The sequence below is a fragment of the Argentina silus genome, assembly GCF_951799395.1.
Source record: "Argentina silus genome assembly, chromosome: X".
Classification (NCBI taxonomy): domain Eukaryota; kingdom Metazoa; phylum Chordata; class Actinopteri; order Argentiniformes; family Argentinidae; genus Argentina; species Argentina silus.
In genome coordinates, this window is record NC_139653.1 from 10088482 (window position 1) to 10103113 (window position 14632).

General features: G+C 43.4%; 1 protein-coding gene across 1 annotated transcript in view; it reads left to right on the plus strand.

Moving 5' to 3' along the window:
* Nucleotides 1–14632, plus strand: part of tacc2 (transforming, acidic coiled-coil containing protein 2) — a gene marked incomplete at its 5' end in the record, with an annotated part of 54667 nt that overhangs the window by 23199 nt on the left and 16836 nt on the right. Inside the window, one exon of the mRNA XM_083694564.1 lies at nucleotides 13213–13337. Within this exon, the coding sequence (XP_083550690.1) occupies nucleotides 13213–13337 (125 nt within the window). The remainder of the gene's footprint in view (nucleotides 1–13212; nucleotides 13338–14632) is intronic.

A 14632-nucleotide genomic window follows, 5' to 3' on the forward strand; every position in this document is an offset into this window, starting at 1 on the left:
GAAAAGAATTTAGCATTCATAACCCTTACCTAGCCCCCTGAAGATACTGTAGTGCTTTTGAGAAGAGTGGTGCAGCCATAACTATTATTTATGATGGCGTGTAAACAGAAGCAGAGACAGAGCAGAGAGGAGAAACAGAGAGGGTAGCAACAGAGAGCTCAGCCATTGGCTGTAGGGGATGATTACAGTAATGGCTGTAATTGCTCTGAATGGGACCTACTATACACAAGGTAGGTATAAGGACCTACAGGTGTTGGTTTTATTAATTCTAATCTATTGCAATGGAAGAACAATAATAAAACAGAATCTGCAGATTATCTCCTTATCTATATTTTGGATTTAACTGGCTTTTCCTCTCTCTCCACACTTGTCTGTACTTAAGGAAATATTCAAATTACTAGTTTAAGATACAGAGTAACTGTAGACTAGTCTACTGTGTGCTGCAATTGCTGAAGCAGTGCAGTAAGACTGAATCAATGATTTAAAATCCACAATTCTAAAATTGAACATTTTGCACACACAGCCTGAGGACAGCCACCCCCAGAGTGAGTGTATTGGGATATGCACGAGCAGCTTCTTGGCAGATGAAAAAACATGCCTTGGGCTCCCTCTATCTCTTAGCACACTTCTGTATGTGGAATGAGGAGAGGGAGAGAGGAACAGAAGGTCTGCTCTGCCCCAGCATCACGTCAAGGATGACTAAATCCTGATTTCATCAACGCACTCACCCTGAAGTCATGACTGAAATTCACATTATGTCAAGCTTCTGTCTATCTAATTCAACAATAAAACAATGTGGTAGGGCCTCTTATCATTATGACATCCTTCACAAGCATGAGAACAGAAATCTTGTTGCTTTGAACACTGAAAGTTCAAGCAAGCTCAAATTAGGGTGTGTTCACATCTCCATGGATTGGTATAGAAAGGTGACATCATGAGATTGATGAGTCAGCTGTGAGGGAGCTGGGGATGATGTAAATCATTGGCATGGTTCTGACAGTATGCTGTACCGGTGTGGTCCACTTGGCTACAGTATATCGTCGTTGGGGTGGTACTGTACACTGATGCTCCATGCAGGGTCCTCTCACATTGATATGAGTGGCCTTCTGCAGCTCAGAGAAATTGAGGGAAAGCTAAGACTGAGGTAAGTTAATGTAATGTAATGGTAAGTTGTGTCTAGTTCTCGGTACTTTCATCTATGAAAGAATATAGTGTAATTGGACATAGGCAAACTTCTCACCTCTTTATCTCAGAGTTGAGTAAGGTTTCTTGTGACTGAGGACAGGTTTTATTCAGCTTTATCCGAAAATAGAGGCTCTCCTCCAATCTTGCCTTGGTTTATGCACAGTACCAGTTATGGCTCTTAAACCCCTCAATCCAACCCCCACTGCCTGTCTTTCCTGTTAAAGCACATGGACTAATAGCGACCTAGATTCCCCATAGCAAGGTTATTAATCTTTTAGAAAAACCTGCCATAGTAATATCTTCCAGTGCCTGCATAGCTTGAAATTTTAATTTTTCCATTTCCTCAATCTGAGGGTTTTAGCAGTTCGGTGCTAGGCCAGTAATGTTGTTATAGAGAAGCTACTCTCAAACAGTTTGTGTACTTGTGTGGTCCCCACTTAGTGTGAAGCATTGGCTGGATATTTCAGTTAACAGTTGAATCTACAGTGCCCTCCATAAGTATTGGAAAGAGGAAGCATTTTATCTATACTCCAACAGTTTGGATTGAAATAAAACTATTACTATGAGATTAAAGTAGAGATTCTCAGCTTTAATTCAGTGTTTTCTTCTTTCAGATTGTTTTCACCATTTAGAACAATACAACCTTTTTATACATAGTCCCCCTATTTCAGGGCACCAAAAGTATTAGAAAATTGGCTTGACAGGTGTTTCTGGTTAGTCAGGTATGTTCCTGACTAACCAGATTTACAGCATACCACCTCATCTGTGAAACATGGTGGAGGGGGTGCTATGGTTTGGGCATGTATAGCTGCCACAAAAACTGGCTAACTTGTCTTAATTGATTATGTTACTGCTGACAGCAGAATGTATTCTGAAATGTACAGAAACATATTGTTTGCTCAAGTACAAGCATTTGCCTCCAAATTCATTGGATGGCGCTTCATACAGTAAGACAATGACCCCAAACATACTGCTATAGCAACTAGTTTTTCAGGGCCAAAAAGCAGAAAGTTCCTGGCTGGCCATGTCAATATTTAGATTTAAATCCAATTGAACATGCATTTCATTTCCTGAAGATAACATTTTATGTAAAAAGACCTCAAAACAAACAACAATTGAAGATGGCTGCAGTACAAGCCTGGCAGAGCATCACCAGAGAATATACCTAGCATCTGGTGGGGTCAATGGGTCACAGACTTCATAATTCACAGAATGATTGTCAACTAAATACTAAGCATGAGTACTTTATTTGGACATTATGTTTTTTTCCAATACTTTTAGAGTCCTGAAATAGGGTAGTATGTTTAAATGTTGGACTTTCTAAATGGTGAACTCAATCTGGAAAAAACCCCATTGAATTAAAGCTGAGAATCTCTACTTTGATCACATAGTAATTGTTTGATTTCAAATCCAAACTTTTGGAGTATAGAGCTAAAAGAAGACAAAATGCTTCCTCTTTCCAATACTTATGGAGGGCACTGTATGCTGGAGATATATGCAGTAACTACAGTACAGGCACCGCAAGGCAACATTGCTATTGTGGAGAGCTGTTCATTCTACTTTCCCATGAGTGTACAATGGATTTGTATCTCTCATATTTCAGACGCCCCCACAGTCCAGTTTCTAACTGCTTCTGGCCAATCAATGGACATTGGATGAACCTGTTAGAGCTCTTATTTCTACCCTACAGCCATTAGAGACCAATTTTCTGTCTTGCTCGCTCTCTCTCTCTCTCTCTCTCTCTCTCTCTCTCTCTCTCTCTCTCTCTCACACACGCACACAGGCACACATGCACACATGCAAGCACACACACAACTATTTAAGGACAGATAGACACACAGACAGACAAACAGACATGCAGACACCATGCCTCTGCCTGTCTTTGAAGTACTTGAAGGTTTGGTGTGAGTGCCAGTAAATTAGATCAGCAAGGCAGCCTCATCCCTGGGGAGCCAAAAGAAAGGCAGCATTCATTGGAGATGATTGGGAGAGGGATTGCACTAAAGCATATTGTACTTGGCTGTGATAGTTGTTACCTTGTAGCTGGCTTGGATAAAACAAAAATAACAGAGAATTACAATTCAGGGTTACAACATTGTTACCCTTCATTGTTACCCTTTTTTCGTTTTCAAATTCGTAGTAGGACCCTTGAAAGATGAGCTGTATTATTGTTTGTGTGTGTGTGTGTGTGACTCAGAGAGACGGGGGAATAATGCACATGCACACACACGCTTTCTCAGGGTATATTGTTTACCTCTTGCATCACTCTGGTTGGCTGCTGGAAGCTTCCATTGTGTGAAAAAGAGGCACACAGTGACACGTTCCCTGTGTAATTCACAGGGGTAGGAGAGGGGGATAATGACAGAAGAAAGAAAAAGAGAGAGAGGGGAATGAGTCACTGTGGGAGGGAGAGAGAGCGATTGAGATTGCGATAGAGTGCCCCTGTCACTCAGTGGTTTGGGGAGGGGGGGGTCTGCTATTGTTTTGGTCCAGCCGGGAAAAAGCTGCTTGTCTTTTTAAAGGCGTCTGGGCTCAGGGGAGAGCTGAGAAGAGAGGGGGAGGAGGCAGAGAGCAGCAACACCGCTCAGCGACATCAGCTACCGAACAGGAGGAAGGCGCCTCAGAGAGAGTGAGATAGAGAGACAGAGAATATCATTTTATTATCATCCTTTTTTCCTCCTTTTACCACACGTTGATGAGATCTCTCCTTTTTCCTTTTTGCGGCATCATTTCTATGTTTGCTGCTGGTGTTTTCTCGTGGACTGAAACAGCTTCTGATGTAGATGTACAGAGAAAGGAAGAGATCTCAATAGGGGAAGAGAAACAGAGGACTGTAACAACAGAGAGAGAGAGAGAAGGAGTAACAGAAACAGAAAACCAGGGATGCTGTGGACTGAGTGAGGGGAAGAAAACCAGCCAAGGCTCTGCTCCAGATGCGGGCAGGAGGGTCTTTTCCACCGCACTGCAGCACGGTAACACACACCACAGAGCTCAACTACCAGGTACTGCTTGCCTGCCCTGACACACTCTCCCACCGTCAGCGGGAGAGGGGAGAAGAGGAGCCCGGGAGAGCAGGTGGATGTGGAGGGGGCTAGGGAGCAGGACAGGGGGGCAGACCTAGCTGAGGATGGGAGCTGCTGAGTCCATGGAGAATGGACAGGCCACCTGTCCCTCCCAGGAACACACAGAGACCATGTGAGTTCTGCGGTCTGTCTGTCTGAGCTGGAGGGAAGAGGAGCTCTGGAAAACCACTGGAGAGTAGGGGGATCACACTGGAGCCGCCATTGTTGTTTTTATGGTTGTGTGGTTCTCTACATTACATCATCAAAGCCTTTTGTGTTCCACATGCCATGGGTTATTTTCTGCACAAAGTTACTCTACCTATTTACCAGCACGGAGAGAGCGTAATCACTGTTGTTTCTCATTGTGATGGTGATGAGGATGAGAGCACGGCAGTGTGATTGTACTGTGTATGTGTACAGTATGCATGTATAATCTGAGCGTTGGTGGATGTATACTGTATGTACACACAGCACTGTTCGAGGCATGCTTTGAGAATTAGGATTATGCAGTGTTGTTTCGAGGATAGGGTGATGTGTTGCTAGGGGAAGGAGGGCACCTCTGAAGTGATGGGAGCTAGAGTTGGTGACAACTGAAATAGAACACGTTGTGCGGGGTGCAGGGAGACAGGTGGAGGAAGAGTGGAGAGAGAGAGAATGGGGAGAGAAAAAGAATGGGGGAGAGAGAGAGAGCGCACTCTACTTCACTGTGTTTTATTAATATCTCAGACACACAGGGGCACATGGGAACATGGGCCAATGAGAGTGACAGGAGAGGGAGAGCAGAGTGGAGGGTCTGTGAGTGAGATTGTCTTAAGTGCTTCTTCATATGTACAATATATGGGCCTGTGTGGTGGGGGTTCCGTGTTTATGTGCAGGTGTGTGTGTGTGTGTGTGTGGGTGGGTGGGTGGGTGGGTGGGTGGGTGGGTGTGTGTGTGTGTGTGTGTGTGTGTGTGTGTGTGTGTGTGGGTGGGTGGGTGGGTGGGTGTGTGTGTGGGTGGGTGGGTGGGTGGGTGGGTGTGTGTGTGTGTAAGTAACATAGAGGTACACTCATTTCAGTGTTGACTGTAGCCGTGCTCACTGGAGAACTGTGCTTACCCAAGCATGAGTAACCTGGCTTTTAGTAGAGCTATGTTGAAGTTTTTGGTTATGTAATAGTTTGTAAGGTGCTTATATAAGTATTACATCTGAAAACCTTCTCTAGTGCTTTCAACATCTACTGCAATGAAGCACATAATTGTTAGAGAGATAATAGAGGAATATTTCACAGCGGAGTAGCAATCCTGGGGTAGCATATTCTTTTTAATGTTGTATTTACATATTTAGTATCAGACATAAGGATACTGATGTGATGTGCACTTGGAAAACAAATTACCTGTATTTTATTCAAACAGCACATAGGAAGCTGTTACTGGGATGTTAAACTTTTAGAGACATTCCCAATTATACTCTTACCCACCAATGTCTGTTATTTAGAGAGGCACTATTCTCACAGCCATGAGTGCAGGGACTTACTATTGTGGTATGATGACATCAGCATTGGTACAAGGGCAGGGAGGTGGTGTGGGGTCTCAGGGGAGCTGTGCTGTCTGCCTGTGTCTCTCCTGCTTTCATACCAAGGACTGAATACTGCCCCTTTTCCCACCAATGGGTTTGAGAACCAGGAGAGCAATGTGATAGCCACAGTACTATAACAAACTCAAACTCTTCCTAGTATTTTCAGATTTATGTAGTCTCTACCTGAATGGTTGTGTTTAGGATATTTTATTAATGTGCCCCTATTGAAGTTCTACATTGAAGACTTTGTTTTTAAGCCTTTTGTGTCTGTAAAGGGGCCATCTGGGTTTAGCTCACGTCTGAGATTAGATACAGCATGATTGGTCTGAGTGTCTTTCCTGGTGGCAGAAAAAGTAGAAAAATATGCACATCCGATTCATCAGATGCAGGACAGAAGAACGTATCAAACAAAAAAGGAATGTCCTCAACTCTAGTATGCTCCCATGGTGATTTCATTCAGACGTACAAAAACAGACAACGTTTTGATCCAAGTAGGATCTTCGTCAGGTCATACAACACTGTGTAACACCTACATAAATAACCTCTAGATGCATGATCAACATGTTGTCTGTTTTGGTGTGTCTGAATTAAATCACCATAGGAGCATACCAGAGTTGCAAACATTCCTTTTTTCTTTGTTTTATATTGTCGTGTTATTTCATAGACTGTAGTGTTATTTCATAGACTGTAGTGTTATTTCATAGACTGTAGTGTTATTATGACCAAACAGATAGTTACAGTAGTCTATTCCCAATCATGTTCATTTCCTGAATGTGTGAGGAGTGTGAGGTAGAGAGGCAGAACCACAGTAAGAGGGGCTTTGTGTTCTCCTTCTGCTATAAAGACCTCATTCAGGCAGAGGCTCTCTTCTGACCACTAAATTACCACTGTCTGGACTTAGCAGAGAGACACTTGTCAAAGTCACTGCACATATTTACAGACAGTATCTCTTCTGTGTGTGTGTGTGTGTGTGTGCGTGCGTGCGTGTGTGTGTGTGTATCCACATGTGTATGTATTCACCTGTATCCATTGAAAGGATAGGTTTCATATCATCTGGAACACATCAAATTTGGCAGGTTGCAGATACATTCGGTGTGTGATGATGAGATGTGTTATTTACCTCCACAAATGACTGAGGAAAAACAGCTCAAGAGTGCCCTCTGTTGGTTTTAATGTTCTGTCCCTTCACTATCTTTTAATCTCTTTCCAAATATTTCTATAAAGGTCTACACAGTGTTAACACCACAGCTGTACAAAAATAACCTCTGCACATCAACGTGAGACACACATTTATTTTAAAATACTCAAATATACCTCAGTGCACACATTTTGTTTGGGAACATCCAATGTCTTGTGCAGGCAGTTCACTGATGCTCATACACAGATATGGCAGGCTGCTATGCTTTTCCTCTTTGTGGTTGACAGGCATCAGCAGGCTTCATGACATCAGCACTCTGTTCCAGTCCAGCATACTGACAGCAGATGAAAAGGGATTTTAAGGAAACTATCACTAATCTCTTTTGAGAAAGATTGGATGAGAGCAAGAAAGAGAGGTGTGGATGGAGAGAGGGTATCAAGTGAATAAAAAGAGAGAATGCAGGGGACAGACAGAGAGAAGAATAGAAGGTAAGGGCGGGGAAGCTGGAAAGAGGAGGGAGAATTGGATGGTTGAAGAAAGAGAGAGGGAAGTAGACTCAGTAACAGTCAGTGTTATTGGTGGCAGTGTTGGTTGCAGACAGCTTGTTTAGTGGTGCCTGACAGGTGAGGGATGGGCTGGAACCACTGATCTATATAGATCATTGGCTGGAAACCGTCCTGACAGTGGGGGGAGGAAGGGGGGGGGGGGACTGTACAACCACCCCTCTACCAGCCAACCCCTCCTCCTCCCCTCCTCCACACTACTCTCCTCTCCTCTTTCCTCCACACTACTCTCCATCACACCATTCCCTAGTCTCTGCTGCTGTCTCTCCTGATCCCTCTCATAGATCTCCCCTTTTCTCCCATCAATTTCTCCATTAAACTCAAGATGACTTTACTAATCTATAAAAAAAATATTCTCATTCCAATCTGTAAGACAAATGATAAACTATAGAAACAAGGAACAATGTAAAATACATGACATACTGTACAGTATGAATAGTTTGCTCTCTAAGGTATTCTTCATACCTCTTTTCTCATTTATTTGATTCTAAATACATTTGGTAGAAGTACATGGGAAGAGACAGGTAGCTATGTCATGGTGCACAGGTGTAGCCCAATTCCCCCCTGTCCCAGGGGGGTGGATATCTCTCCAACACTAGACGGTGATTAGGTTGGGGTTGAAACATTTGGCTAGGGGATAAACATGGCCACCTGTCTGAGATGCAGCTCATTTCTTTACCTCCTGCTGCAGACTGGGCCAGAGGATCCTGTTTCTATAGTCAGGTCATACTTTATATGTATGCAAAAAGCATTTCAGGAAAAAATCTGAAGATGCCTTATCTGAAGATGCCTAGATGGCTGTCTCTGCATCCTCTCTCCTCTGTGATTTCACACTTCTCAAATACATTGTATCTAATATAATAATAATAATAATAATAATAATAATAATAATAATAATATAATATATGCCACTTAGCTGACACTTTTATCCAAAGAGACTTACATTGCAGTGAGTGTATACATTTTTCAGTATATATGGTCCCAGCGGGAATCTCTCCTCGTCTGGAGCATCTCCTCCTCGTCTGGCATTTGCAACTTTGCCAAAGCAATGACATGGAACATTAACAATTAGAAATGATTAGTATTAGACACGCTGGTAAGAATGGAAGAGTCTGTGTATGAGAGGATGTAATTACTGTAATGCATCTTTGTCTCCGTCTCCACTATTCCCTACATAAGGCTAGACCATTCTCCTCAGGCAATGGTTTTAAGATGAGAAACACTGTCCCTTTGTTTTAAAAGCACTCCAGGGAGGGAGTGTGCACAGGACAATAAAGAAGCCAGGATAATTTCCTGAACAGATTTGAGGAATAAATCAGTAATGTGCCTTTATTTGCTCTCTACGTCATATAAAAGGGTCTGGATTTTTTGTATTCTATTTAGGTAGTCTATGCCTGTGTTTGTGTGCGTGCATGTGTGTGTGTGTGTGTGTGCGTGCGTGTGTGTGTGTGTGTGTGTGTGTGTGTGTGTGTGTGTGTGTGTGTATGTGTGTGTGTGTATGTGTGTGTGTGTGTGTGTGTGTGTGTGTGTGTGTGTGTGTGTGTGTGTGTGTTGGGCAAGAATGTGTGCATATACTGCCAGTCTTGGTTTTTAACCACAGTGGAACATATGGCATGAACAGCTCCCAGTCAGTTACCATGGCGACGCTGTGTTTGCAGTCACATGTAAAATGTCCTCTGCAAGGGCATAGACTGGGCTAAATAAGCACGAATTGCCACATTTTATTTCAGTATCACTGAATGCTAAATTATTCACCTTTCTGAATCATCCAGTTTAACCACAAAAGAGCCATTTTGTCTGAAGCTTCAAAAGCATCCACCATAACTCCTGCATAGGGGAGAAGGATCCTCCTCAAAACCTTTACGCATAAGTGTGTGGTTGTGTGTATATACAGGATGTGTCTGCCTGCTTGTGTGTGTGTGTGTGTGTGTGTGTGTGTGTGTGTGTGTGTGTGTGTGTGTGTGTGTGTGTGTGTGTGTGTGTGTGTGTGTGTGTGTGTGTGTGTCTATCATGTCCCTGTCACTGCTGGGACAGACAGGGAAGCCACGGGGATTACAGGCTGCTGTCACTGGGCTGGCCTCATACACCATTAATCTCCCATATGTTTCATATGTGTCATATCACTACCACTGACCATATCATTGTATGATCACATGGTAGGTGAATGTTAGGAGGTGAGCAGTATAACCTGTAAATTAGATGGTTTTAGCTTCCCTACGATATTTAGTTTTCTCTGGGCTACCATATGACCATATTATTCTTGGAAATACGTATGTGGGGAAAAAACAGCATAGAAGAAACGTTTCAGCATGACTAAATCCTCCCTCCTGGTTGAGATATGTCCCTGACCTCTCCATCTCTGCAGTGACCTGCCCCAGGGGCACCCAGGTTATTGACCATGGCAAAGGGAGGGCTTTACGAGATTTCACCCTCTGCGCTCCCTTCCTACATCCCTGCAGCCAGCACTTGTGCTCTCATTCTGGCTCCTTTCCATCGAGCGATGCTTATAATGATGACTGGGGACCATGCTATCCTGAGGAGGCAGCTGTAGTCTGATCCATGCTAGCACCTACAGGGTGGTTGTCTGTAATGTTACCATGGCCTGAGAGGGACCCCTGTGGATGTGATAGATCAATACACATGTTTCTTTCATCTCCCCTCCATGTTACAGTGGGGGGACTGCTTGCCCCTCTTGGTTATCTGCTGTTGTGTCTGTGTGGTTTAAGGGACGTGAGCTAAGAAGAGGGCTGCAGTGGGGAGAACATTGAATCTAGCCTCAGGGCTTCTATATATCTGTTGTATTGTACAATAGAGTAAATAGGCTCATTCAATGCTGCCATCGATCCATGCTGAGATGAATTGGAGACCCAGGCTACCATTACCTTGACCATAGCAGCATGTCAACCGCTCAGCTCCAAACAGCATAGCCAGGGCAAGTTGTTAATTATGTTGCCATAGATACAGCTTGAACCCCTCTAATGAGGTGACTAATAAGACAATTCTGGGATCCATCAAATTATGCATCTAATTATGCATAGAAAGATACAACATATTACTTTAGGCTACGTGTATGAGTGTGTGATATAATGATTGGGGCTGTGTGTATCGGTTCTGTTTCAGTGTGTCAGTAAAGCCGAATTGGGTTTGTGGAGCAGAGGCACTGGGTGTGTTCTCTGCACTTGGACCATGGCGATGCTCAACAATTTCTCATTAGAATTCGGTGCAGAAAGAGGGAGGAGAGAGAAAACTGGGGGAGTGGGAGGGATGGAGAGGGATCGAAGCAGCTTAGGCAGACCAACTGCTTCCTCCAGTGTGGTGTGTCACACAGTAGCAGACAGAGCTTTGAGCATTTCTCACAGCCGGTTTCTTAAGGAAAGGGAAAGAGTTATGGAAGAAGGAAGGGAGGGAGAGGATCAGACTGAGAGAAAGAGAGAGAGAGAATGAAAAAGAGAGAGAGAGTGCCAGAATATTTGCAGGTGGCTAGCTTTTGCAGTTATCGCATTTGGAGACGGGAGCATTGCTTACAACAGGGAAAGAGTAGAGAGAAAAGGAGACAACAAAAGCAGAGAGAGGGAAGGATATACGAGGGGAACAGAGAAGTATAAAGGAGAAGAAATTGCTAGAAGAGCAGGACGAGAGCAGAGAAGTGGCAAGAGCTGGTGTAGAGAGAAGCAGGTGTAGAGAAAGGAGGCAAGGAGGCAGTGGGTGTCTACCTGTGTTGGGCAGCAGTGGTGTAGAGCAGAGTGGAGGCAGACAGCAACCATGGCGGTGAGCGCGTGGCAGGCTCTGTCTCCTCTGCAGTGGGCACGCTGGGGTTGGGACTCCCTGCTCGGAGGGGCCAGCGAAGGGGACAGTCCTGACCCTGCTCTTGGGCTTCTCCAGCGCCTCTCCTGGGGGTCCCACCATGACAGCATGATCCAGGCAGCTGGGGGTCCGGCAAGACAGAGGTGAGAGAGAGAGGGGAAGGAGGGGCAGGATGCGGGGAGCTGATGCAGTGGATCCGTAGAGTGTGGCAGAGAATGCGTGTGTGTGTGTGTGTGTGTGTGTGTGTGTGTGTGTGTGTGTGTGTGTGTGTGTGTGTGTGTGTGTGTACATTTGTGTGCATTTATATGTTTGTGTGTGTATGTGGATGATTATGGATACCAAGATTTATATATCGATCAATATCTGACATGTGCACAGTATGGATGGATGTAATGAGTATTATTATTACCCACTTGTCAGTTGGTTTGTCAGTCAGTCTGTCGATTGGTCTGTCTGTTGTTCCGTCTATCGTTCTGTCCACAGTCTCTGTATCTTGGTATGTTAGTGTGTAAGAGAGGGAGGGGGAGTGTGAGCGATGTCTCAGGCGAGGGGCGTTATCTGTCTCCTCACTGCAGATTCAGCGCTTTCAATTCTAGCCATAATAATCCACCAGGGACAGCCATACAGGAACACATGCTGACAGGGGCCTTTGTTTGTCTGAATGGGGGAGTCTGAGTTAGTGGGACCATAAAGCGTAGCTGTCCCTGTATTGAGAGATTGCCTTATTAGAATATATCCTACAGTATGCTATATGCTATGATTTGCATGGTAATGACTGAAAACAAATGACCGCTTTACTCCTCACTTCACAGAGATTGCTATTTGGATACAGTTCCCTCTTTGGGAGGTCTACATGTATGGCTGATTGTGGTAACGCCAATCGCCTAGTTATGGCTTGGTTATGCCTACCATTGAAAATGCCAAATCGCCTTAATTTCTCAGCCATTTGACCACCGATTATTATGCCATTTCATATATCTGCTCACCATGCTAACATCTACACATCCCTGAATATTGTAATAATTAGTTCAGCCGTTTTCGTTTACCAGCTACCTTAAAAAAATAGCACAGAAATTAAGACATTTCTCTTGTCAGACCTACAGCAATTTCTACACAATTGTATCTGTTGTCGCTATCTCACCGTCCTATTGTTGCATGTTGCTCACCTATTGTGGCTGATGTTTTGTTTTTTATCCAAACATGTCAGCCACTGTCGTATGTATGAATAAGCCTTGTTCTTAAATGTTTTTGTTTTTGGAATAGGAATATAAATTGTCTCGCAGGATAGTGACATCTTTCTAATTTAACAGCAGATCACCTTCTGATGTAAAAACCATGGAAATGAATGACCAAAAACTATGTTTTAAGTGAGAAGTTATGGCTTGTCAAAAGCCACAAAAGACAGGAAATTCTAAATCAGCACCACCACCCATAACTTCACCTATGCACAAACAAGGTTTTCCAACACAGCTTTGATAGACTGCTATAGTGCTGTATGTTGGCCTACTGTACTTCAAACAACATGTACTCACCGCTGGGAAGGTTGCTTAGGATTCAAAGCTTCTCTCAAACAGCCTAATTTATACTCTTAGAGTATGTTTTCTACCACAATAGTGATTTACATTTTGCATAACAAGATACAAGTTTTTGCCACACAACCTAGGTTGGTGGAATTTGTTTTCAGTACAATCGTGGGGAACACTACATTCATTGACATACACTGCAATGAATGTCTTTTGTGTCTTTTGACAAGCCATACCTTCTCACTAAAAACGTTGTTTTTGTTCATTAAAATATGATGTTGTCATCCCCTCCTTCTCAGTGCCAATGTTGTCTCTATGTGAGGCTGGTTCACAGGGATACTGAGTCTCTCTCTCTCTCTCTCTCTCTCTCTTTTCTCTGTAGGAGCTCAGACTCTGACGGAGCGTTTGAGACCCCTGAGTCCACCACTCCTGTCAAGGCTGTTTCTCCCACCCTGCCCCAGGCAGGAGCAGACCACCACTCTCTGCTGCTGACTTCTGAAGACACAGGTGAGTGAGATACCCATTCACACATGTCCAGAGCTCAAGCAGGGATTCAGTGTATCAAATGTATCAAATCTTCCATCATACATATACGCTGCAGAGCTAGCTCCTGATATGTCATCATCCTGCCCTAGCTAATTCAGCAGGGGAGGGAGCCATGCAAGAATGAGCATATGAGAGAGAGAGAGATACCTTCTTGGCCACATAACACAGAACCAAGAACAAAAACATATACATGAAAAATTGCACATCATAGAATCAGCTTTTTAAGACTATCAGAACCCACTGGGTTCTCCAATTACATTGAATGAACTACAGGACAAATACAAACCCTTCAACCCAAAAAGGCCTGTGGTGTTGATGGTGTCCTAAAGAAAATGATAAATATACAGACCACGAATTCAAATTGACCATACTAACACTTTTAACCCTATCCTCAGCTCTGGCAACTTCCCCAATATTTGGAATCAAGGTCTTATCACCCCAATCCAAAAAGAGACAAATCAGAATCAGAATCAGAATCAGAATCAGAATCAGAATTCTTTTATTTGGCCATGTATATTTGCACATACAGGAAATTGACTTGGTGAGGTTGGTGCATGGACACAAAAAAACTAATAGGAAATATTGACATGAAATTTACAAAATAGCAAAGTATTAACAAAATAGCAATAACAAAATTACAAATTTACAAAAAAGAGCAGCAGAACAATGCATCTTGTAGGCAAATTCGACCCCAATAACTACTGTGGGATATGGGTCAACAGTAACTTCGGGAAAATCCTCTGCAACATCATTGTCAGCAGAATCCTAAATTTCAGTGAAAGCAATGTCCTGAGCAAATGTCAAATTGTCTGTTTACCAAATTACCGTATGTCAGACCACATATACACCCTGCACACCTAACCACACCTGACAAACAAACAAACAAACCAAAAAAAAAGAAGCAAATTAAATTCTACAACCACCCAAAAGGAAGCAAGGCCAAAATCCAGAAAGCTCTAACCTTAACCTGAGATTAACCTAGAGAGGAGTCCCCTCAGCCAGCTGGTTCTGGGGCTTTGTCACCTGACACAAACAGAACCCACAGAGCCCACAGAGCCCCAGGGCAGCAACACAATTTAAAAGAACAAATAATAGAAAATAAAAATAAAATTATAGACACATTGGAAAGAATTAACAAACAAAAAAAAAATTTGGAATGATATCTGCCCTAAAGTACACAGTAGCAGAATACCTGACCACTGTGACTGACCCAAAACTAAGAAAGACTTTGACTATGACTGAGTGAGCATAGCCTT